The sequence below is a fragment of the Nerophis ophidion genome, linkage group LG01 (assembly GCF_033978795.1).
Source record: "Nerophis ophidion isolate RoL-2023_Sa linkage group LG01, RoL_Noph_v1.0, whole genome shotgun sequence".
Lineage (NCBI taxonomy): Eukaryota > Metazoa > Chordata > Actinopteri > Syngnathiformes > Syngnathidae > Nerophis > Nerophis ophidion.
The window spans coordinates 17,501-42,500 of NC_084611.1; the positions used below are offsets into that span (position 1 = coordinate 17,501).

The window sequence follows — 25,000 nt, forward strand, 5'->3', positions numbered from 1 at the left end:
AAGCTGGTACATGTTCACACTGGCATGTCCACAAGCTGGTAAATGTTCACACTGGCATGTCCGCAAGCTGGTACATGTTCACACTGGCATGTCCGCAAGCTGGTACATGTTCACACTGGCATGTCCGCAAGCTGGTACATGTTCACACTGGCATGTCCACAAGCTGGTACATGTTCACACTGGCATGTCCGCAAGCTGGTACATGTTCACACTGGCATGTCCACAAGCTGCTACATGTTCACACTGGCATGTCCGCAAGCTGCTACATGTTCACACTGGCATGTCCGCAAGCTGGTACATGTTCACACTGGCATGGTACATGTTCACACTGGCATGGTACATGTTCACACTGGCATGGTACATGTTCACACTGGCATGGTACATGTTCACACTGGCATGGTACATGTTCACACTGGCATGTCCGCAAGCTGCTACATGTTCACACTGGCATGGTACATGTTCACACTGGCATGGTACATGTTCACACTGGCATGGTACATGTTCACACTGGCATGGTACATGTTCACACTGGCATGTCCGCAAGCTGCTACATGTTCACACTGGCATGTCCGCAAGCTGCTACATGTTCACACTGGCATGTCCGCAAGCTGCTACATGTTCACACTGGCATGGTACATGTTCACACTGGCATGGTACATGTTCACACTGGCATGTCCACAAGCTGGTACATGTTCACACTGGCATGGTACATGTTCACACTGGCATGGTACATGTTCACACTGGCATGTCCGCAAGGCTGCACTGTAAAAAAGTCAGTAGATTTCAGCTCAGTCACTGAAATGTAGTGTAAAATCCTCACTGGTACCAACAACACCCGCTCAAGTCAATGGACCTCAATTTTTCAGCAGAAAAGCAGCAGCTCATTTGCCAGAATTTTGCGGTAAAATAACTTTGGTACTGCTTTTCCATTTATTGCAATGCACTGTTACAAAAAAGCAGCTCAGTTGCTAGAATTTAGCGGTACTACTTACGTATAAAATACTACACGGTCTAGCTCCATCCTATCTTGCCGATTGTATTGTACCGTATGTCCCGGCAAGAAATCTGCGTTCAAAAGACTCCGGCTTATTAGTGATTCCTAGAGCTCAAAAAAAGTCTGCGGGCTATAGAGCGTTTTCCGTTCGGGCTTCAGTACTCTGGAATGCCCTCCCGGTAACAGTTCGAGATGCTACCTCAGTAGAAGCATTTAAGTCTCATCTTAAAACTCATCTGTATACTCTAGCCTTTAAATAGACCTCCTTTTTAGACCAGTTGATCTGCCGCTTCTTTTCTTTCTCCTATGTCCCCCCCTCCCTTGTGGAGGGGGTCCGGTCCGATGACCATGGATGAAGTACTGACTGTCCAGAGTCGAGACCCAGGATGGACCGCTCGTCGGGACCCAGGATGGACCGCTCGCCTGTATCGGTTGGGGACATCTCTACGCTGCTGATCCGCTTGAGATGGTTTCCTGTGGACGGGACTCTCACTGCTGTGTTGGAGCCACTATGGATTGAACTTTCACAGTATCATGTTAGACCCGCTCGACATCCATTGCTTTCGGTCCCCTAGAGGGGGGGGGGGGGGTTGCCCACATCTGAGGTCCTCTCCAAGGTTTCTCATAGTCAGCATTGTCGCTGGCGTCCCACTGAATGTGAATTCTCCCTGCCCACTGGGTTTGAGTTTTCCTTGCCCTTTTGTGGGTTCTTCCGAGGATGTTGTAGTCGTAATGATTTGTGCAGTCCTTTGAGACATTTGTGATTTGGGGCTATATAAATAAACATTGATTGATTGATTGATAAAATAAGAGTGATACTGTTTCTCCATTAGCAGTGTTGTACTGTGAAAACAATGTCCCTAGATTTTACGGTACAAACACATCTGGCTTCTCAGTCACCACAATTGTATCGTTGTGAAAACAACAGTGGTACCGTTTTTAAATTTACAGTCATTTAGTGTAAATTTCAGAGTTTTTACCCTGATAAATTTGACCCTAAAATCTATAGATTCACTGGAAGCTGGCAATCTCTACTACCTTCCATTTATAAATCCTCACTGGCTGTGCACCGATACGATATCAGCACGACTCATTGTACTTACTTTTATTACGTGAAAGGGAAATGACTTCAAGAACAATGGTGAGTATGAAAAGCACAAAACTTATGTTATGCTGTCTTTAAAGGCCTACTGAGAGCCACTACTAGCAGTCTGATAGTTTATATATCAATGATGAAATATGAACATTGCAACACATGCCAATACGCCCGCTTTAGTTTACTAAATTGCAATTTAAAATTTCCCACGGAGTTTCTTGTTGAAAAACGTTGCAGAATGATGAGGCGTATGATGACACACGTATGTGACGTCTGGGGTTGTAGCGGACAGATTAGCCCAGCAACACACACGGATAAAAGTCGTCTGTTTTCATCGCATAATTAAACAGTCATTTCTAAATCTGGGTTGCTGAATCTTTTGCAATTTGTTCAAATTAATAATGGAGACTATAAAAAAAGAATGCTATTGGTGGAAAGCAGTGGATTGCAGCTTTAACACAGAGCGGCCAAGCGAACATGTTTCTCTACGTCAACCAGCAAGTTTTTGGATGGGAAAATTGTGATATCAAGTCAGCTCTTACCGGAGACTTCAGTGGATTATGGGACCTCAAAAAGACAGCTGTGATCTTGGCTCCTCGGCTTCTCTCAGAGACACTGGCGTTCACCGCAGCCATCCGACTTTCATGTATGACTTTACAATCTCACTAAAACGCTATTAAAACAATAAGCAGATAAGGGATCTTCCAGAATTATCCTAGTAAATGTGTCTAATTACATCTGAAACGCTCCCACTCCCATCGCCTGGAGCCATCGCCTTTTCTTTTCTTTTTTTTGTGTGTGCTTCACTCTAACTTTCCTCATCCACGAATCTTTCAACCTCGCTCAAATTAATGGGAAAATTGTCGCTTTCTCGGTCTGAATAGCTCTTGCTGCTGGAGTCTATGATTATAAACAATGTTCGGATGTGAGGAGCCCTACAACCCGTGACGTCACGCGCACATCGTCTGCTACTTCCGGTACAGGCAAGGCTTTTTTATTAGCGACCAAAAGTTGCCAACTTTACCGTGGATGTTCTCTACTAAATCCTTTCAGCAAAAATATGGCAATATGGCGAAATGATCGAGTATGACACAAGGAATGGACCTGCTATCCCCGTTTGAATAAGAAAATCTCGTCTTTAAATGTGTTTTGATTTAATGACATGTTTTTGGGGACAACTAAAAGTCACAATAATTCATTTATCTAAGCTCTTGATTAAGTTATTTAAACGCGCGGACACATTTGTTACAAGATACTTTCTAATAAGCTTCTGCCTTGAAGACGTTGGAAGTGTAGTGTGCTACTACAACTCTTTGATAGCAGTTTATATTGACAAATGTGGTGCTTTAGGCTGCAAGTAAGGCAGAGCTTCTCTATTATTTTGGGTTACGCCCCCTTAAGGTCATCGTTCATTTGGTTGAGCAAAAGTCTTTGACCAACTGTCCCCTGAGTTAAACCCTTCTTGTTGGGGATTTACTTTCTGTACAAACCTTGATAAAAGTGATTTCAAGACACCTTGAAATATGCTTTATCCTTTATGCTTTATATTTTAGTCAATACAATTTACAGAAGTGTTAGTTTACTAAAACTAAATCAATTTAGATGACTAAAATATGACTGAAACTAAACTAAATTTTCATCAAAAGACTATGACTAAAAACTCAATCAATCAATCAATGTTTACTTATATAGCCCTAAATCACTAGTGTCTCAAAGGGCTGCACAAACCACCACGACATCCTCGGTAGGCCCACATAAGGGCAAGGAAAACTCACACCCAGTGGGACATCGGTGACAATAATGACCCAGTGGGACGTCAGTGACAATGATGACTATGAGAACCTTGGAGAGGAGGAAAGCAATGGATGTCGAGCGGGTCTAACATGATACTGTGAAAGTTCAATCCACAATGGATACAACACAGTCGCGAGAGTCCAGTCCAAAGAGGATCCAAGACACAGCAGCGAGAGTCCCGTTCACAGCGGAGCCAGCAGGAAACCATCCCAAGCGTAGGCGGACCAGCAGCGCAGAGATGTCCCCAGCCGATACACAGGCGAGCAGTACATGGCCACCGGATCGGACCGGACCCCCTCCACATGGGAGAGTGGGACATAGAAGAAAAAGAAAAGAAACGGCAGATCAACTGGTCTAAAAAGGGAGTCTATTTAAAGGCTAGAGTATACGAATGAGTTTTAAGGTGAGACTTAAATGCTTCTACTGAGGTGGCATCGCGAACTGTTACCGGGAGGGCATTCCAGAGTACTGGAGCCCGAACGGAAAATGCTCTATAGCCCGCAGACTTTTTTTGGGCTTTGGGAATCACTAATAAGCCGGAGTCCTTTGAACGCAGATTTCTTGCCGGGACATATGGTACAATACAATCGGCAAGATAGGATGGAGCTAGACCGTGTAGTATTTTATACGTAAGTAGTAAAACCTTAAAGTCACATCTTAAGTGCACAGGAAGCCAGTGCAGGTGAGCCAGTACAGGCGTAATGTGATCAAACTTTCTTGTTCTTGTCAAAAGTCTAGCAGCCGCATTTTGTACCAACTGTAATCTTTTAATGCTAGACATGGGGAGACCCGAAAATAATACGTTACAGTAGTCGAGGCGAGACGTAACAAACGCATGGATAATGATCTCAGCGTCTTTAGTGGACAGAATGGAGCGAATTTTAGCGATGTTACGGAGATGAAAGAAGGCCGTTTTAGTAACGCTTTTAATGTGTGACTCAAAGGAGAGAGTTGGGTCGAAGATAATACCCAGATTCTTTACCGTGTCGCCTTGTTTAATTGTTTGGTTGTCAAATGTTAGAGTTGTATTATTAAATAGAGTTCGGTGTCTAGCAGGACCGATAATCAGCATTTCCGTTTTTTTGGCGTTGAGTTGCAAAAAGTTAGCGGACATCCATTGTTTAATTTCATTAAGACACGCCTCCAGCTGACTACAATCCGGCGTGTTGGTCAGCTTTAGGGGCATGTAGAGTTGGGTGTCATCAGCATAACAGTGAAAGCTAACACCGTATTTGCGTATGATGTCACCTAGCGGCATCATGTTTCAGAAGTGTACCCTAGATGTTTCATACCATAACTGGACAATTGGTTTGCTTTCCTGAAATGTGTTTTCCACCGCTTTTTCTTAACCACTGTTGGGCCGCTGATGCAATTGAGACGGCCGACAAAAGAAGAAGAGATTCTCAGCTGGGGTTCGTACTCAGTTGTAATACACTTTTCCACCACTTGTGGCAGTAATGACAATATCAAACTAACAGAAGAAGTCTTCTTTAGCACAACAAATATGACGTAAGTAGTGAATCTGTACTTTTGTTTGCACTTGAATTTTATTTAAGAAACAAATGTATTATTATTATTTTTGTAATTTAGTTAGAATGTATTTATTGTAGCACTGCATAGTTGTATAAATGAAATTATTAAAAAATATTTCAAGTTAAAAGTAAGATGACTAATTCAGTGTTGATATTTACGTGTGCCCCGGCTCCTCCTGTAGTGGAAATCTTGGGACCCAATGTCAAAAAGGTTAAGAACTCCTGTTTTAAAAATGATCTTTTTTAGACAGCTCAATACAAAAAGGACATAAACACGCTTTAAATTCATCTGGTTTCTTGCCACATTTCCTGTTTTGTAGGAACACACAATTTGTATTCCCGCTAAGCACTCCATATACCGCTTGATATCGACACGCATCACCGCAGTATCATCAGGCTGCTGAAAACCACAACACCAAAGTATCTGCAAAACTATGACATCCATACTTTCTTCTCTTGTGGAGGCTCTGTCATCTTCATCTTCTGTCCCGTTAACTGCAGCATGTTTGTGTGTGTGTGTGTGTGTGTGTGTGTGTGCGCGTGTGTGTGTGTTGTACAGGTGTTCCCATGAGGCTGGTGGGGGGAGAAACCCTAAGAGAGGGGCGGGTGGAGCTTTACCTGTCTGGCCAGTGGGGGACCGTGTGTGACGACGGATGGACCGATCAGGATGCTGAAGTTGTGTGTCGACAGATGGGATACAGGTATGTGGACAGATGGGATACAGGTGTGTGGACAGATGGGATACAGGTGTGTGGACAGATGGGATACAGGTGTGTGGACAGATGGGATACAGGTGTGTGGACAGATGGGATACAGGTGTGTGGACAGATGGGATACAGGTGTGTGGACAGATGGGATACAGGTATGTGGACAGATGGGATACAGGTGTGTGGACAGATGGGATACAGGTATGTGGACAGATGGGATACAGGTATGTGGACAGATGGGATACAGGTGTGTGGACATATGGGATACAGGTGTGTGGACAGATGGGATACAGGTATATGGACAGATGGGATACAGGTGTGTGGACAGATGGGATACAGGTGTGTGGACAGATGGGATACAGGTGTGTGGACAGATGGGATACAGGTATGTGGACAGATGGGATACAGGTGTGTGGACAGATGGGATACAGGTGTGTGGACAGATGGGATACAGGTATGTGGACAGATGGGATACAGGTGTGTGGACAGATGGGATACAGGTATGGGGACAGATGGGATACAGGTGTGTGGACAGATGGGATACAGGTGTGTGGACAGATGGGATACAGGTATATGGACAGATGGGATACAGGTGTGTGGACGGATGGGATACAGGTGTGTGGACAGATGGGATACAGGTGTGTGGACAGATGGGATACAGGTGTGTGGACGGATGGGATACAGGTGTGTGGACGGATGGGATACAGGTGTGTGGACAGATGGGATACAGGTATGTGGACAGATGGGATACAGGTATGTGGACAGATGGGATACAGGTGTGTGGACAGATGGGATACAGGTATGTGGACAGATGGGATACAGGTATGTGGACAGATGGGATACAGGTATGTGGACAGATGGGATACAGGTGTGTGGACAGATGGGATACAGGTGTGTGGACAGATGGGATACAGGTATGTGGACAGATGGGATACAGGTGTGTGGGCAGATGGGATACAGGTATGTGGACAGATGGGATACAGGTATGTGGACAGATGGGATACAGATGTGTGGACAGATGGGATACAGGTGTGTGGACAGATGGGATACAGGTATGGGGACAGATGGGATACAGGTGTGTGGACAGATGGGATACAGGTATGTGGACAGATGGGATACAGGTGTGTGGACAGATGGGATACAGGTATGTGGACGGATGGGATACAGGTGTGTGGACAGATGGGATACAGGTATGTGGGCAGATGGGATACAGGTATGTGGACAGATGGGATACAGGTGTGTGGACAGATGGGATACAGGTATGTGGGCAGATGGGATACAAGTATGTGGGCAGATGGGATACAGGTGTGTGGGCAGATGGGATACAGGTATGTGGACAGATGGGATACAGGTATGTGGACAGATGGGATACAGGTGTGTGGACAGATGGGATACAGGTGTGTGGACAGATGGGATACAGGTGTGTGGACAGATGGGATACAGGTGTGTGGACAGATGGGATACAGGTGTGTGGACGGATGGGATACAGGTATGTGGACAGATGGGATACAGGTATGTGGACAGATGGGATACAGGTATGTGGACAGATGGGATACAGGTGTGTGGACAGATGGGATACAGGTGTGTGGACAGATGGGATACAGGTGTGTGGACAGATGGGATACAGGTATGTGGACAGATGGGATACAGGTATGTGGACAGATGGGATACAGGTGTGTGGACAGATGGGATACAGGTGTGTGGACAGATGGGATACAGGTATGTGGACAGATGGGATACAAGTATGTGGACAGATGGGATACAGGTATGTGGACAGATGGGATACAGGTGTGTGGACAGATGGGATACAGGTGTGTGGACAGATGGGATACAGGTGTGTGGACAGATGGGATACAGGTATGTGGACAGATGGGATACAGGTGTGTGGACAGATGGGATACAGGTATGTGGACAGATGGGATACAGGTGTGTGGACAGATGGGATACAGGTGTGTGGACAGATGGGATACAGGTATGTGGACAGATGGGATACAGGTGTGTGGGCAGATGGGATACAGGTATGTGGACAGATGGGATACAGGTATGTGGACAGATGGGATACAGGTGTGTGGACAGATGGGATACAGGTATGTGGACAGATGGGATACAGGTGTGTGGACAGATGGGATACAGGTGTGTGGACAGATGGGATACAGGTATGTGGACAGATGGGATACAGGTATGTGGACAGATGGGATACAGGTATGTGGACAGATGGGATACAGGTGTGTGGACAGATGGGATACAGGTGTGTGGACAGATGGGATACAGGTGTGTGGACAGATGGGATACAGGTATGTGGACAGATGGGATACAGGTATGTGGACAGATGGGATACAGGTGTGTGGACAGATGGGATACAGGTGTGTGGACAGATGGGATACAGGTATGTGGACAGATGGGATACAAGTATGTGGACAGATGGGATACAGGTATGTGGACAGATGGGATACAGGTGTGTGGACAGATGGGATACAGGTGTGTGGACAGATGGGATACAGGTGTGTGGACAGATGGGATACAGGTATGTGGACAGATGGGATACAGGTGTGTGGACAGATGGGATACAGGTGTGTGGACAGATGGGATACAGGTGTGTGGACAGATGGGATACAGGTATGTGGACAGATGGGATACAGGTGTGTGGACAGATGGGATACAGGTGTGTGGACAGATGGGATACAGGTATGTGGACAGATGGGATACAGGTGTGTGGGCAGATGGGATACAGGTATGTGGACAGATGGGATACAGGTATGTGGACAGATGGGATACAGGTGTGTGGACAGATGGGATACAGGTATGTGGACAGATGGGATACAGGTGTGTGGACAGATGGGATACAGGTGTGTGGACAGATGGGATACAGGTATGTGGACAGATGGGATACAGGTATGTGGACAGATGGGATACAGGTATGTGGACAGATGGGATACAGGTGTGTGGACAGATGGGATACAGGTGTGTGGACAGATGGGATACAGGTGTGTGGACAGATGGGATACAGGTATGTGGACAGATGGGATACAGGTATGTGGACAGATGGGATACAGGTGTGTGGACAGATGGGATACAGGTGTGTGGACAGATGGGATACAGGTATGTGGACAGATGGGATACAAGTATGTGGACAGATGGGATACAGGTATGTGGACAGATGGGATACAGGTGTGTGGACAGATGGGATACAGGTGTGTGGACAGATGGGATACAGGTGTGTGGACAGATGGGATACAGGTATGTGGACAGATGGGATACAGGTGTGTGGACAGATGGGATACAGGTATGTGGACAGATGGGATACAGGTGTGTGGACAGATGGGATACAGGTGTGTGGACAGATGGGATACAGGTATGTGGACAGATGGGATACAGGTGTGTGGGCAGATGGGATACAGGTATGTGGACAGATGGGATACAGGTGTGTGGGCAGATGGGATACAGGTATGTGGACAGATGGGATACAAGTGTGTGGACAGGTGAAAGTGATGCAAACAAATGTCACCACTTTTGATGTTAAAACTAAAATATTGTGTCCACCCAAATATAAGGCCTTTTTTTCCTGTAGAAAAATGTCTACAAAACATTGTTTTTAACACATGTACTGGAAATTTATACAACTATTGGCACAAAAAATGCGTCTCCTCAAGCATGTCAGAGCTTTTTTTCCTGGCATTCACGCAGCATTGACCTGGATAGTCGTACGGACGGACCGGGAAAGAGTTCTGAGCAAGTCTAACAGAAAAGGATTCATGATGCCGATGTGAAGATAATGTGCCCATGTTTTTTGGCCAAAAGCGTCTCTTTAAGAAGTAGGCTTTGTGATGATTGGTGCACAGCGGCTGTCGGCGTGATCCCAGGATGCAGAGAAGGTAGGCAAAGTGCAAGCAGGGGCCCCTTTATTAGATACCAGGCAGATAAAGACAGGACGATAAAGAGTCACGTGGATCGTCTTCTATTTGGCTTAAACAGACCTTAAATCCACGTGCAAATGAGTGGGATGGCCACTTGTGTCTCGGCGGGAGAAAGGATGCACGGAAAGGACAGAGTCAGAGATAAAGTTGAGCATTATGGGTAAGGAGTAGGTAGAAGCAGAGCTTATTTAATACTACACCTCTTTTCTTATCACAGCCACACATTCACTTGCATCTCCCAGCTGTACATCAATGTTATTGTCAATAAATACAGTCCTTATGAGTCCAGGGTCAAACAGGGTTGATTGCATGGAGGAAAAAGATGATTTGTAAGGTTCAAAATGTTTATCAGGATTTTTCTTCTTTGACTTTGTAAAGACTGAGTCTGAACATTTTCTTAAACTGGATCCTATCAGTACTTTGTTTGACTCCATTCCAACTTTTAACACAGCATTTATGAGATTTGCATTTATTTTACACACTAAACCTTTTAGCACGGGTGTCAAAGTTAAGGATGGGGCCCACGAAAGCCTGGCCATGACTTTATCCTTTCTCGCGATAATGTATTCACTCCTTCCTTTTTGACAAAAAACAAACATGCAAATGCATATCTTCCAAACTTTAATGTTAACCCAAAAACTTTATATCATCAAACCTTTTTGTTGAACTACAAATAAATACTTCAATATCAATATCTACTTGATTTAAGGTTTTTAAGCAAATTTTACATCAAATTGCACACTGTTAAAATTATAATAGATTTTCCGCAAAAACATTTTTACTGTAAAAAAACCTCCATGGATTATTTTTGCATGAAGCAGTAATAAATGGTGAAAACAACAGTATTTTTGACGCTAAGACAATGGCTGCTCTGTTGCCTGTTTTTCAATCTGTGGAACCATTTTTCAATTTACAAAAAAAAAGGTACAATTCTGGTGACAGCTACAATGTACATAAAAATATATTTAATATTTAAGCAGTTATGTAGTATCCTGAAGTGAATCCTTAAACATTAATATTCAAATATATTTGCTGTTATATGCAAAAAGAGCAATAACTGCCATGTGGCTCCTAATGAAAATAAGGTTGAGAATCCTGCATGCGCCTTCAATTATGGTTACTTTTTTGCTACGCTTCCAACCTTTTCAGCTTCTAAAACGGTGCAGCAAATTTATGGATTTTTCTTCTCTGTCAGCTATAATGCAAATAGTTCCAAAAAAGAAAACAAGCAAAGATACTGAAACGGTGTGTTATTGTTTGTGCTATTCTTCCAAACCTTTTGGACAAGTTTGCTCACCACAACTTCTTCGGAGAGCTTTCACCCATCAATAGAAGTGCCATTGCGTCTTTTAGCCGTCCATAGCGTTTCTACACCTATGGATTCTGCCCGCAACATCTGTAAGTTTTACAATATAACTAAAACGATTCTTACTTACTAAAGCGTCCCATGTGTGATGTCTGTAGGGGTGTTTTCGTGCATATGAGTACATGCTACCATGAAGCTAGCATCCTTAGCAGGAGCTAATATGCAATCTCGAGTGTCCGTGTTGGTGTTATTAACTTACAACGACATTCTGTTTGAAGTGTTTCACTTTTAGAAATGCCTCAGTAAATTCACCAAGACGTCAGCGTGGAGTTATTGAGTCTGTTTAGCTAATTGGAGAGCTAGCTTGTGCAGCTAGTGGGTCCATTTGTTTGATCCGCCGTTTTACTGCCACATTCCAGACACCTTTTGGAAACAATTAAAGTATGTAAATAAAAATGTACACAGTGTATCTGCATAGATAAATAATCTCACAAGGTGTGTGTCTGCGGCCAATATATGGAAAATATTTCCCCCCATAATATTGATTTTTTTCTGTATTAGCCGCACCTGACAATAAGCCGCAGATACTGCATATATACCATGCAAAATGATTTATTTGCACAAAAATATTCTGCAAATTTTACAATACCACAGCAGTAAAACGGCTGATCCAACAAAACAGAAGTTATGGTCATGGACCCACTAGCTGCGCAAGCTAGCTTTTCAATCAGCTAAATAGCTTTCACCCATCAATAGAAGTGCCATTGCGTCTTTTAGCCGCCCATAGCGTTTTTACACCTATGGATTCTGCCAGCAACATCTGTAAGTTTTACAATATAACTAAAACGATTCTTACTTACTAAAGCGTCCCATGTGTGATGTCTGTAGGGGTGTTTTCATGCATATGAGTACATGCTACCATGAAGCTAGCATCCTTAGCAGGAGCTAATATGCAATCTCGAGTGTCCGTGTTGGTGTTATTAACTTACAACGACATTCTGTTTGAAGTGTTTCACTTTTAGAAATGCCTCAGTAAATTCACCAAGACGTCAGCGTGGAGTTATGGAGTCTGTTTAGCTAATTGGAGAGCTAGCTTGTGCAGCTAGTGGGTCCATTTGTTTGATCAGCCGTTTTACTGCCACATTCCAGACACCTTTTGGAAACAATTAAAGTATGTAAATAAAAATGTACACAGTGTATCTGCATAGATAAATAATCTCACAAGGTGTGTGTCTGCGGCCAATATATGGAAAATATTTCCCCCCATAATGATTTATAGAGCGGTGCGCTGTGTGGTCGGTAAACGATGGTACATGCGGACATGCTGCACCTGGCCTTGTCAGCTTTGTACAAAACAATTGAAAGTAAAAGCCTGCATATAATTTGCGGCAGGGCGGGGTCATCATCCTTTAAGTTAACCAAAGTCAACTCCGCCTGCAAAAATCAATCATCACGTCTTCCACTTGGCATCTGCTTTTCTTCTTTTCCTCCCGCAAGTTGTCTCAGTTCCCATCAGATCCATAGTGAGTTTGAGGCTAAAAATGCTTTGTAGAAAAGAAAGGTACAGTGTTTCTCTTTTAAGAAGGAAAATAAAGCAGCTCCCAAAAGAGACACCAGAAGGTCAAAAAGTGAGTCTGGTCCTCTTTGTGTCCCGAGAGAGACCGCGGTGGTACGGAGAGAAAAGGTCAACGCCGCACGTGTGGTTTGAGAAACATCTGGAGAGCGTAAAGAAGCGTGCGTGTCATGTGGGTGTGGCGGAAGGCTGTTGGATACACAAAACCCTCCTGGGAGGGACAGGAAAAATGTACACAAAGCCTAGCTTTGACTCCTAATTGGGTTGTCACACTGAGTCATGCTCAAACTCTTTGCAGTGACACTCACGAATTGGTATGTCAGACTTAGCCCTGTCATGGTTTAACTCTTATCTTACTGATAGGATGCAGTGTGTCTCCCATAACAATGTGACCTCGGACTACGTTAAGGTATCGTGTGGAGTTCCCCAGGGTTCGGTCCTTGGCCCTGCACTCTTCAGCATCTACATGCTGCCGCTAGGTGACATCATACGCAAATACGGTATTAGCTTTCACTGTTATGCTGATGACACCCAACTCTAAATGCCCCTAAAGCTGACCAACACGCCGGATTGTAGTCAGCTGGAGGCGTGTCTTAATGAAATTAAACAATGGATGTCCGCTAACTTTTTGCAACTCAACGCCAAAAAAACGGAAATGCTGATTATCGGTCCTGCTGGACACCGAACTTTATTTAATAATACAACTCTAACATTTGACAACCAAACAATTAAACAAGGCGACACGGTAAAGAATCTGGGTATTATATTCGACCCAACTCTCTCCTTTGAGGCACACATTAAAAGCGTTACTAAAACGGCCTTCTTTCATCCCCGTAACATTGCTAAAATTCGCTCCATTCTGTCCACTAAAGACGCTGAGATCATTATCCATGCGTTTGTTACGTCTCGTCTCGATTACTGTAACGTATTATTTTCGGGTCTCCCCATGTCTAGCATTAAAAGATTACAGTTGGTACAAAATGCGGCTGCTAGACTTTTGACAAGAACAAGAAAGTTTGATCACATTACGCCTGTACTGGCTCACCTGCACTGGCTTCCTGTGCACTTAAGATGTGACTTTAAGGTTTTACTACTTACGTATAAAATACTACACGGTCTAGCTCCATCTTATCTTGCCGATTGTATTGTACCATATGTCCCGGCAAGAAATCTGCGTTCAAAGGACTCCGGCTTATTAGTGATTCCCAAAGCCCAAAAAAAGTCTGCGGGCTATAGAGCATTTTCCGTTCGGGCTCCAGTACTCTGGAATACCCTCCCGGTAACAGTTCGCGATGCCACCTCAGTAGAAGCATTTAAGTCTCATCTTAAAACTCATCTGTATACTCTAGCCTTTAAATAGACTCCCTTTTTAGACCAGTTGATCTGCCGTTTCTTTTCTTTTTCTTCTATGTCCCACTCTCCCTTGTGGAGGGGGTCCGGTCCGATCCGGTGGCCATGTACTGCTTGCCTGTGTATCGGCTGGGGACATCTCTGCGCTGCTGGTCCGCCTACGCTTGGGATGGTTTCCTGCTGGCTCCGCTGTGAACGGGACTCTCGCTGCTGTGTCTTGGATCCTCTTTGGACTGGACTCTCGCGACTGTGTTGTATCCATTGTGGATTGAACTTTCACAGTATCATGTTAGATCCGCTCGACATCCATTGCTTTCCTCCTCTCTAAGGTTCTCATAGTCATCATTGTCACCGACGCCCCACTGGGTCATTATTGCCACCGATGTCCCACTGGGTGTGAGTTTTCCTTGCCCTTATGTGGGCCTACCGAGGATGTCGTGGTGGTTTGTGCAGCCCTTTGAGACAGTAGTGATTTAGGGCTATATAAGTAAACATTGATTGATTGATTGATTATATTTGTCTTGCCGCTTCATTCATCGTCAGACTTGTTGGAAATTGACAGCATTTCAAAGACTGCCATTAAAAGTGACTCTTTGTCCGCTGCTGGTTTGAATCCGCTTTACTGGTCCCGATTCTCTTCAAATCGTGACGTCCTTAGCTGTCAGCGGGTTTATTAACTGAAGTGTGTGCGTAATCCACATAGATGAAGTGAGACTATGTGTGGCAATTATATGACGGTGGTGACCAGCGGGTGTCGAAAGTGCGTCTGGATATCCAGGCAGAAGTCCAAAGAGCGAAAAGCAGGCTTTGGAGTCCAAAAACAGGCAGAAGGTCAAGGGGCTGGAGCGAGGCGTCGTGGTCAGTGGGCAGGCGTGAGGTGGATATCCAGACAGGCAAGAGGAAGTTCAGAGGGGATCGGGGAAGACGAGACACACGGCTGGGCAACGAGGGAGGACGATAACGAGAAAACACTGGACACAATGAACAGGAACACAGAGAGAGAATATGCACAAGCAGAGAAGACTGGAGACGTAATGGGCTTACTGTACTGGTAGGGGTAGCTACGTTCTGGCACTGGATCTCAGGACGCGCTGGCTTTTGAAGCCAGGTCTCTCATCACGGGCAGGTTTGTTGATTGCAGACTCCTTGCAGCCACGCGGAGGGCTGGAAATCTATAATTTGCTATACTGCACACAGTCGGTGGACACGGGAGGATCATTACACATATCCACAGTAACGATACTATATATAGTATCAGTTGATACTGCAGTGGTTCTATTATCAAAACTTGTTTTTAGGTTTTTTACAAAACTCAAGAAATACAAAAATATATAAGTAGCATATTTTCCAGACTAAAAAGTGAACCCGAATATAAGCCACACCCACTAAATATGTTTTTTTTCTGTATTAGCCGCACCTGACAATAAGCCGCAGATACTGCATATATACCATGCAAAATGATTTATTTGCACAAAAATATTCTGCAAATTTTACAATACCACAGCAGTAAAACGGCTGATCCAACAAAACAGAAGTTATGGTCATGGACCCACTAGCTGCGCAAGCTAACTTTTCAATCAGCTAAACAGACTCAATAACTCCACGCTGACGTTTTGACGAATTTACTGAGGAATTTGTGAATCTGAAACAACACAAAAATAATGTAAGGTAATAATACCAAAACAGAAACTTGTAAAAATGTTAGCACATTAGCTAATGCTAATGACGCTTGTGTCATTACATTATGACAACACGTAAAAATATGCATGAAAACACTCCTACAAACATCACACGTGGGGCTGTTTAGTAAGTAAGAATAGTTTTAGTTGTATTGTAAAACTTCCAAACCTTCTTTGAAATGATGAATGAAGAGTCCTGGTCTGTTAAATACCATGTAAATATATATATATATGTATATATATTCTGGTCTGTTAAATACCATGTAAATATATATATGTATATATGTATATATATTCTGGTCTGTTAAATACCATGTAAATATATATATATATGTATATATATTCTGGTCTGTTAAATACCATGTAAATATATATATGTATATATGTATATATATTCTGGTCTGGTAAATACCATGTAAATATATATATGTATATATGTATATATATTCTGGTCTGGTAAATACCATGTAAATATATATATATGTATATATGTATATATATTCTGGTCTGTTAAATACCATGTAAATATATATATGTATATATGTATATATATTCTGGTCTGGTAAATACCATGTAAATATATATATGTATATATGTATGTATATTCTGGTCTGTTAAATACCATGTAAATATATATATGTATATATGTATATATATTCTGGTCTGGTAAATACCATGTAAATATATATATGTATATATGTATATATATTCTGGTCTGTTAAATACCATGTAAATACATATATGTATATATATTCTGGTCTGTTAAATACCATGTAAATATATATATATATATATATATATATATATGTATATATATTCTGGTCTGTTAAATACCATGTAAATATATATATGTATATATGTATATATATTCTGGTCTGTTAAATACCATGTAAATATATATATGTATATATGTATATATATTCTGGTCTGGTAAATACCATGTAAATATATATATGTATATATGTATATATATTCTGGTCTGGTAAATACCATGTAAATATATCAAGACACAAGTCTAATTCATTGTTACAAGCCGTGGTCTTCTTTAGACATAACCAACAAGTCCCTCCCCCCGCAGCGGCGTGGCCAAGGCCCGTGTGATGGCGTACTTCGGCGAAGGGACGGGCCCCATTCACCTGGACAACGTGGAGTGCGGCGGCCACGAACGCGCCATCGCCGACTGCATCAAACAACAGGCGCCCGTCACGCACAACTGTCGCCACAGCGAGGACGCCGGGGTCATCTGCGACTACGGCTACAAAGAGGTCAAAGGTCAGTCCGCTTTACAAATGAGCCCGGATGACGTCACGGCGCGAATGTGCGGAGACGGAAGTTGACACAGAGCTCGGACATGAACAAAGATGCATTTCGAGGCTGAAGGTCGGAGAAAAGCAACACAATGTGAAGGTCGTCACATCAACTTCTCGCCACAGATCCTGTCCGACCGCTTTGTGGCGTGCGGCTCGTGCACCCTCGACGGCGGAGAATCATAGGCGGAGAAAACTCTCTGAGGTGAGCTGTGCACCTGCACTCAAAGTGTGTGTGTGTGTGTGTGGGTGTGTGTGCGTGTTCTTGTATCTTACCCTTCTTGAGACATCAACAAGGAAAAGTAGCTTCCATATGAGGAGGTGTGAACAAGTTAAGACTGAAATCGTAGTCCCAGTACAGAAACCATTGCATCGAATAGAGAGACAAAAACTACAGTCCGTGAACATTGCTCCAAAGTTAGGATTTTTTGGGGGGATTTAATGTGCACACAAAAGTAAACATTGACAAGTGCAAAGTCAGAAATATATGATCAGACAAGACGGCAGCTAAACACTTTTACAAAAAACAAAACATAGAGATCTCATTTGCACCCACGGTGATGAGATTTATCAACATGAGGGGGCTCCCAAAAAGGAGGGACTTTTCAAATTGACTGCGTGTCGCTTTTAAAAGTGCCCCCCTGCTGGTCAACATATGAAATAACAAGTGTGTGTGTAAAAATGTGAAGTGCTCCCCCTCTGGTCAACATATGAAATAACAAGTGTGTGTGTGAAAATGTGAAGTGCTCCCCGTCTGGTCAACATATGAAATAACAAGTGTGTGTGTGAAAATGTGAAGTGCTCCCCGTCTGGTCAACATATGAAATAACAAGTGTGTGTGTGAAAATGTGAAGTGCTCCCCCTCTGGTCAACATATGAAATAACAAGTGTGTGTGTGAAAACGTGAAGTGCTCCCCATTTGGTCAACATATGAAATAACAAGTGTGTGTGAAAATGTGAAGTGCTTCCCCGCTGGTCAACATATGTAATAAAAAGTCTGTGTAAGAAATTGAAATGTGCCACCTTTGCCCGCGACCCCGAACGGGACAAGCAGTAGAAAATGGATGGATGGCCAAAATTAATATATATATATATATATATATATATATAGAGAGAGAGAGAGAGAGAGAGAGCGAGAGAAAGAGAGATACTGTAATAACTTGAAGTAATCAAATCAAATAAATAAATTAAGTAAAAGCAATTTCTCATATTCTTATGCTTCTGTGATAATGAAATATTTTCTAGTAAAATTATGGCTTTTTTATTTAAAATTGTAACTTTTAATGCAAAATGGGGACATTTTTCATGTACAATTCAGACTTTTATCACAATATTGACGATGGGTTTTTTTTGTAAAATACTGACATCTTTGTAGTAAAATTATGACTTTTCTCATCATTTTGCCAAGCAAAATTCTGAATTTGCCAAAATGTTGAAGTTTTCTTATAAACTTGTGACTTTTGTTGAATAAAATGACGACTCTTTTCATAAAATTGTCGAAATGTTCAACTTTTCTTGTAAAATTGCGATCGAGTAAAATTCCAACTTATATCACAATATTGCACAAATGTCCAGTTTTCTTGTAAAATTTTGACTTGCGTTGAGTAAAATGACGACTTTTATTATAACATTGTCAAAATTCTAACTTTTTCTTATGAAATTCCATCTGATTTTATAACAAGCTATTTTGTATTTGCAAAGTATGTAAATATTATTCATGTTGGAAATACTAATCTTTATATATCTACAAATACGCATTTTTCACAGGTCTCAAGAAGGTAACAAATACAACAATATATATGTGTGTGTGTGTGTGTATGTGTGTCTGTGTGTGCGCGCGTGTGTGTGTGTGTGTGTGTGTGGGGTAAGAATGTGACTTTCCAAGCTGCTTGGCCCACGCTCCAATAAACCTACTTAAATGAAAGCAGAACTTCCTGTGTGAATATGTGTGTCTCTTATTAAGCAGTCTAGTAAAGATTGTCATATGGAGACACTTTCTTGTCATGCATCAAGCAGGAAACTTGGAAAGGTAGAAGTGTGTGTAGTACTGCTGTGTGTAGTACTAGTGTGTGTAGTACTGCTGTGTGTAGTACTAGTGTGTGTAGTACTGCTGTGTGTAGTACTGCTGTGTGTAGTACTAGTGTGTGTAGTACTAGTGTGTGTAGTACTGCTGCGTGTAGTACTGCTGTGTGTAGTACTGCTGTGTGTAGTAGTGCTGTGTGTAGTACTAGTGTGTGTAGTACTGCTGTGTGTAGTACTGCTGTGTGTGTAGTACTAGTGTGTGTAGTACTAGTGTGTGTAGTACTGCTGTGTGTAGTAGTGCTGTGTGTAGTAGTGCTGTGTGTAGTACTAGTGTGCGTAGTACTAGTGTGTGTAGTACTAGTGTGTGTAGTACTGCTGTGTGTAGTACTAGTGTGTGTAGTATTGCTGTGTGTAGTACTAGTGTGTGTAGTATTGCTGTGTGTGGTACTGCTGTGTGTAGTAGTGCTGTGTGTAGTAGTGCTGTGTGTAGTACTAGTGTGCGTAGTACTAGTGTGTGTAGTACTAGTGTGTGTAGTACTGCTGTGTGTAGTACTGCTGTGTGTAGTACTAGTGTGTGTAGTATTGCTGTGTGTAGTACTAGTGTGTGTAGTATTGCTGTGTGTAGTACTAGTGTGTGTGGTACTGCTGTGTGTAGTAGTGCTGTGTGTAGTAGTGCTGTGTGTAGTACTAGTGTGCGTAGTACTAGTGGGTGTAGTACTAGTGTGTGTAGTACTGCTGCGTGTAGTACTACTGTGTGTAGTACTGCTGTGTGTAGTACTAGTGTGTGTAGTACTAGTGTGTGTAGTACTGCTGTGTGTAGTACTGCTGTGTGTAGTACTGCTGTGTGTAGTACTAGTGTGTGTAGTACTGCTGCGTGTAGTACTACTGTGTGTAGTACTAGTGTGTGTAGTACTGCTGTGTGTAGTACTAGTGTGTGTAGTACTGCTGTGTGTAGTACTAGTGTGTGTAGTACTGCTGTGTGTAGTACTAGTGTGTGTAGATCTGCTGTGTGTAGTACTAGTGTGTGTAGTACTGCTGTGTGTAGTACTAGTGTGTGTAGTACTGCTGTGTGTAGTACTAGTGTGTGTAGATCTGCTGTGTGTAGTACTAGTGTGTGTAGTACTAGTGTGTGTAGTACTGCTGCGTGTAGTACTGCTGTGTGTAGTACTAGTGTGTGTAGTACTAGTGTGTGTAGTACTGCTGCGTGTAGTACTAGTGTGTGTAGTACTACTGTGTGTAGTACTGCTGTGTGTAGTACTAGTGTGTGTGGTACTGCTGTGTGTAGTACTACTGTGTGTGGTACTGCTGTGTGTAGTACTAGTGTGTGTAGTACTGCTGCGTGTAGTACTAGTGGGTGTAGTACTGCTGTGTGTAGTAGTGCTGTGTGTAGTACTAGTGTGTGTAGTAATAGTGTGTGTGGTACTGCTGCGTGTAGTACTACTGTGTGTAGTACTAGTGTGTGTAGTACTGCTGTGTGTATTACTAGTGTGTGTATTACTAGTGTGTGTAGTACTGCTGTGTGTAGTACTACTGTGTGTAGTACTGCTGCGTGTAGTGCTACTGTGTGTAGTACTAGTGTGTGTAGTACTGCTGTGTGTAGTACTAGTGTGTGTAGTACTGCTGTGTGTAGTACTAGTGTGTGTAGTACTGCTGTGTGTAGTACTGCTGTGTGTAGTAATAGTGTGTGTAGTAGTGCTGTGTGTAGTACTGTTGTGTGTAGTACTGTTGTGTGTAGTAATAGTGTGTGTAGTAGTGCTGTGTGTAGTAGTGCTGTGTGTAGTAATAGTGTGTGTGGTACTGCTGTGTGTAGTAGTGCTGTGTGTAGTAATAGTGTGTGTGGTACTGCTGTGTGTAGTAGTGCTGTGTGTAGTAGTGCTGTGTGTAGTAGTGTTGTGTGTAGTAATGCTGTGTGTAGTACTAGTGTGTGTAGTACTGCTGTGTGTAGTAGTGCTGTGTGTAGTAATGCTGTGTGTAGTACTAGTGTGTGTGGTATTGCTGTGTGTAGTACTAGTGTGTGTAGTACTGCTGTGTGTAGTAGTGCTGTGTGTAGTAGTGCTGTGTGTAGTAATGCTGTGTGTAGTACTAGTGTGTGTAGTAGTGCTGTGTGTAGTAGTGCTGTGTGTAGTAATGCTGTGTGTAGTAGCGCTGTGTGTAGTAGTGCTGTGTGTAGTAGTGCTGTGTGTAGTAATGCTGTGTGTAGTAGTGCTGTGTGTAGTACTAGTGTGTGTGTATTGCTGTGTGTAGTACTAGTGTGTGTAGTATTGCTGTGTGTAGTACTAGTGTGTGTAGTACTGCTGTGTGTAGTATTGCTGTGTGTAGTATTGCTGTGTGTAGTAGTGCTGTGTGTAGTAGTGCTGTGTGTAGTAGTGCTGTGTGTAGTAGTGCTGTGTGTAGCAGTGCTGTGTGTAGTAATGCTGTGTGTAGTACTAGTGTGTGTGTATTGCTGTGTGTAGTACTAGTGTGTGTAGTACTGCTGTGTGTAGTAGTGCTGTGTGTAGTACTAGTGTGTGTAGTACTGCTGTGTGTAGTACTAGTGTGTGTAGTACTGCTGTGTGTAGTATTGCTGTGTGTAGTAGTGCTGTGTGTAGTACTAGTGTGTGTAGTATTGCTGTGTGTAGTACTAGTGTGTGTGGTATTGCTGTGTGTAGTACTAGTGTGTGTAGTACTGGTGTGTGTAGTAGTGCTGTGTGTAGTAGTGCTGTGTGTAGTAGTGCTGTGTGTAGTACTAGTGTGTGTGGTACTGCTGTAGTTTGAATACCCAACAACATACAGCGGGACGTGTATTTTACTTCTTAGATTCCTGAAGACAAACAGTGTAAACATGAATAATGAGTCCATATTTTAGTAGAGAAGTGGACACAATATAAAGCTTTAAACAGGACTCTATATTAGCTCTCACCATTTTCAGAAACAACCTAATTACCATTTTTCTCTCCAATATTGCTTTTCGATTTGCGATTTCTATATTTTATACATAAAAATGCATAAAACTGCAGTGTCGACAACGCTGTGGATACTTCCTGAAAGTTTCAAGCCACACATTGCTAGTCCATTGCTTGCTTTGGACTTATATTGAACTAGCATAACGAGAAAAATGTTGATAAAAAGGCTAAAAGACTTAAAAAGAACAAAAACTAGTAATTAGCACAGGAAGCTAACGACAGAACTGCTGTGCTGAATAATGAGCACCGGAGACCGATCGGCCCGCCCACAATGGATGTGCTGCCGGGTACAAAATGGATGGATGTAAGGTTCGCGCAACAAAGCCAATTTTTATTCAGCCTGTGGTTTGTGAATGGAAAAGTTTGTACAACGAGTAAAGGGAGGTTCCACCGTATCTATCTGTCCACCCACCCATCCATGCATGTATGTATGTATGTATGTATGTATGTATGTATGTGTGCATGTATGTATTTATGTATGCATGTATGTATGTATGTATGTATGTATGTATATGTATGCATGTATGTATGTATATGTATGCATGTATGTATGTATGTGTGTATGTATGTATGTATGTGTGTATGTATGTATGTATGTGTGCATGTATGTATGTATGTATGTATGTATGTATGTATGTGTGCATGCATGTATGTATGTATGTATGTATGTATGTATGTGTGCATGTATGTATGTATGTATGTATGTATGTATGTATGTGTGCATGCATGTATGTATGTATGTATGTATGTATGTATGTATGTATGTATGTGTGTATGTATGTATGTATGTGTGTATGTATGTATGTATGTATGTATGTGTGTATGTATGTATGTATGTGTGCATGTATGTATGTATGTATGTATGTATGTATGTGTGCATGCATGTATGTATGTATGTATGTATGTATGTATGTATGTATGTATGTGTGCATGTATGTATGTATGTATGTTTGTATGTATGTATGTATGTATGTATGTGTGTATGTATGTATGTATGTGTGCATGTATGTATGTATGTATGTATGTATGTATGTATGTATGTATGTGTGCATGTATGTATGTATGTATGTATGTATGTATGTATGTGTGTATGTATATGTATGTGTGTATGTATGTATGTATATATGTATGTATGTGTGCATGTATGTATATGTATGTATGTATATGTATGTGTGTATGTATGTATGTATGTATGTATATGTATTTATGTATGTATGTATGTATGTATGTATGTATGTATATTATATGTATGTATGTATGTTTATTATATGTATGTATGTATATTATATGTATGTATGTGTGTATATATATGTGTGTATATATGTATGTATGTATGTATGTATGTATGTGTGTATGTATATGTATGCGTGTATGTATGTATGTATTTATGTATGTATGTGTGCATGTATGTATGTATGTATGTATGTATGTATATGTATGTGTGTATGTATGTATGTATGTATGTATGTATGTATGTATGTATGTATGTATGTATGTATGTATGTATATTATATGTATGTATATTATATGTATGTATGTATGTATGTATGTATGTATATTATATGTATGTATGTATGTATGTGTGTATATACTGTATGTATGTATGTATGTATGTATGTGTGTGTGTGTGTGTGTGTGTGTGTGTGTGTGTGTGTGTGTGCCATGTCCAAATTAGTTGTGACTCAACCAACACGACTTGTGCCCTAGGGGGGGCTGGCCCTGGCAGGCTGCCATACGCCTGCGGGGGTCGCCAGGAGACGGGCGCCTGGTGTGTGGCGCCACCCTGATTGACAGCTGTTGGGTCCTCACCTCGGCACACTGCTTCAAAAAGTAAGAACCTACACCAGATGTATTCATTCATGCACATGTTGTTTGTTGACGCAGTATGGACACCTTTTACATTTCGATGGATGCCGTACCCAACGCCACCATTTTTCTGTGCTTTTGTTGTTAATAAATGTTTTTTTTGATAACTTTGAAGAGTAAACTGATTCCAACTCTTATATCTTCTTGTCCTACATCTCTCATTTGCAAGTATTATATAGTAGGCTTTGCATGCAGTTGCAATTCCAAGACGTTAGGTGGCAGTAGTGTACAGGTTAGCGTGTGCCCTCTTTTCTGTTGTTGAGCCCTAAAAAGTGTTTATACTATAAGTATTGTACGTACTACACATCAGCTGTTTGATTGTAAAGTGCTTCTCAATTGTAGTTTTCATGAAGACATTTGCTGGTGTAAAATCGCTAATGCTAAACTGTAGCATGTCCACAGCCAAAAATTAGCACAAGCTAGCACATTTTGAAAAGTGGAGCCTTACTGCGCGTTTGAGTGCCTTCTTCTTGATTTGTCAACGTGGAAAATGGCAACATTGACGGAGTCCGCTCTGAGCGCTGCCCTACTGCTTGTCTGGAGTCTGCAACCAGACGTGACGTCTCATGCAACGTCTCATGCAACCCAACTTTCCAAATATTGATTTTGTGTGAATCGCTGTCCAAAAGTAGAGAAACCGGTACCCATCCTTCTTCAGTGTGTACTTAATATGTCCTCCTCGGTGTACTTGATATGTGTGTCGTCATTATAGCCCCCAGAGCACTTCTCTGTGGTGATTGTGCAAAGGTAGTGAGAGCAACTGCAAGCTGCCGAAATCAAAGTAACATAACTACAAACTTAACCAATGCAAAAGTAGTAAATTTAAGCACAAAATAAAATAAAACAAACACAACAAATGTAGAAACACACATTTTTACAAGGGAGTTCAGGGTGCGCATCGTGCATTCAATTAGTTGC

General features: G+C 42.1%; 1 protein-coding gene across 1 annotated transcript in view; it reads left to right on the forward strand.

The window, feature by feature from the left end:
- The window catches only part of LOC133562602 (neurotrypsin-like), a gene marked incomplete at its 5' end in the record, with an annotated part of 45,674 nt that overhangs the window by 4,690 nt on the left and 15,984 nt on the right, over positions 1-25,000 (forward strand). Inside the window, 4 exons of the mRNA XM_061916633.1 lie at positions 5,976-6,117; positions 17,024-17,217; positions 17,379-17,457; positions 23,924-24,046. Coding sequence (XP_061772617.1) covers positions 5,976-6,117; positions 17,024-17,217; positions 17,379-17,457; positions 23,924-24,046 — 538 coding nt within the window. The remainder of the gene's footprint in view (positions 1-5,975; positions 6,118-17,023; positions 17,218-17,378; positions 17,458-23,923; positions 24,047-25,000) is intronic.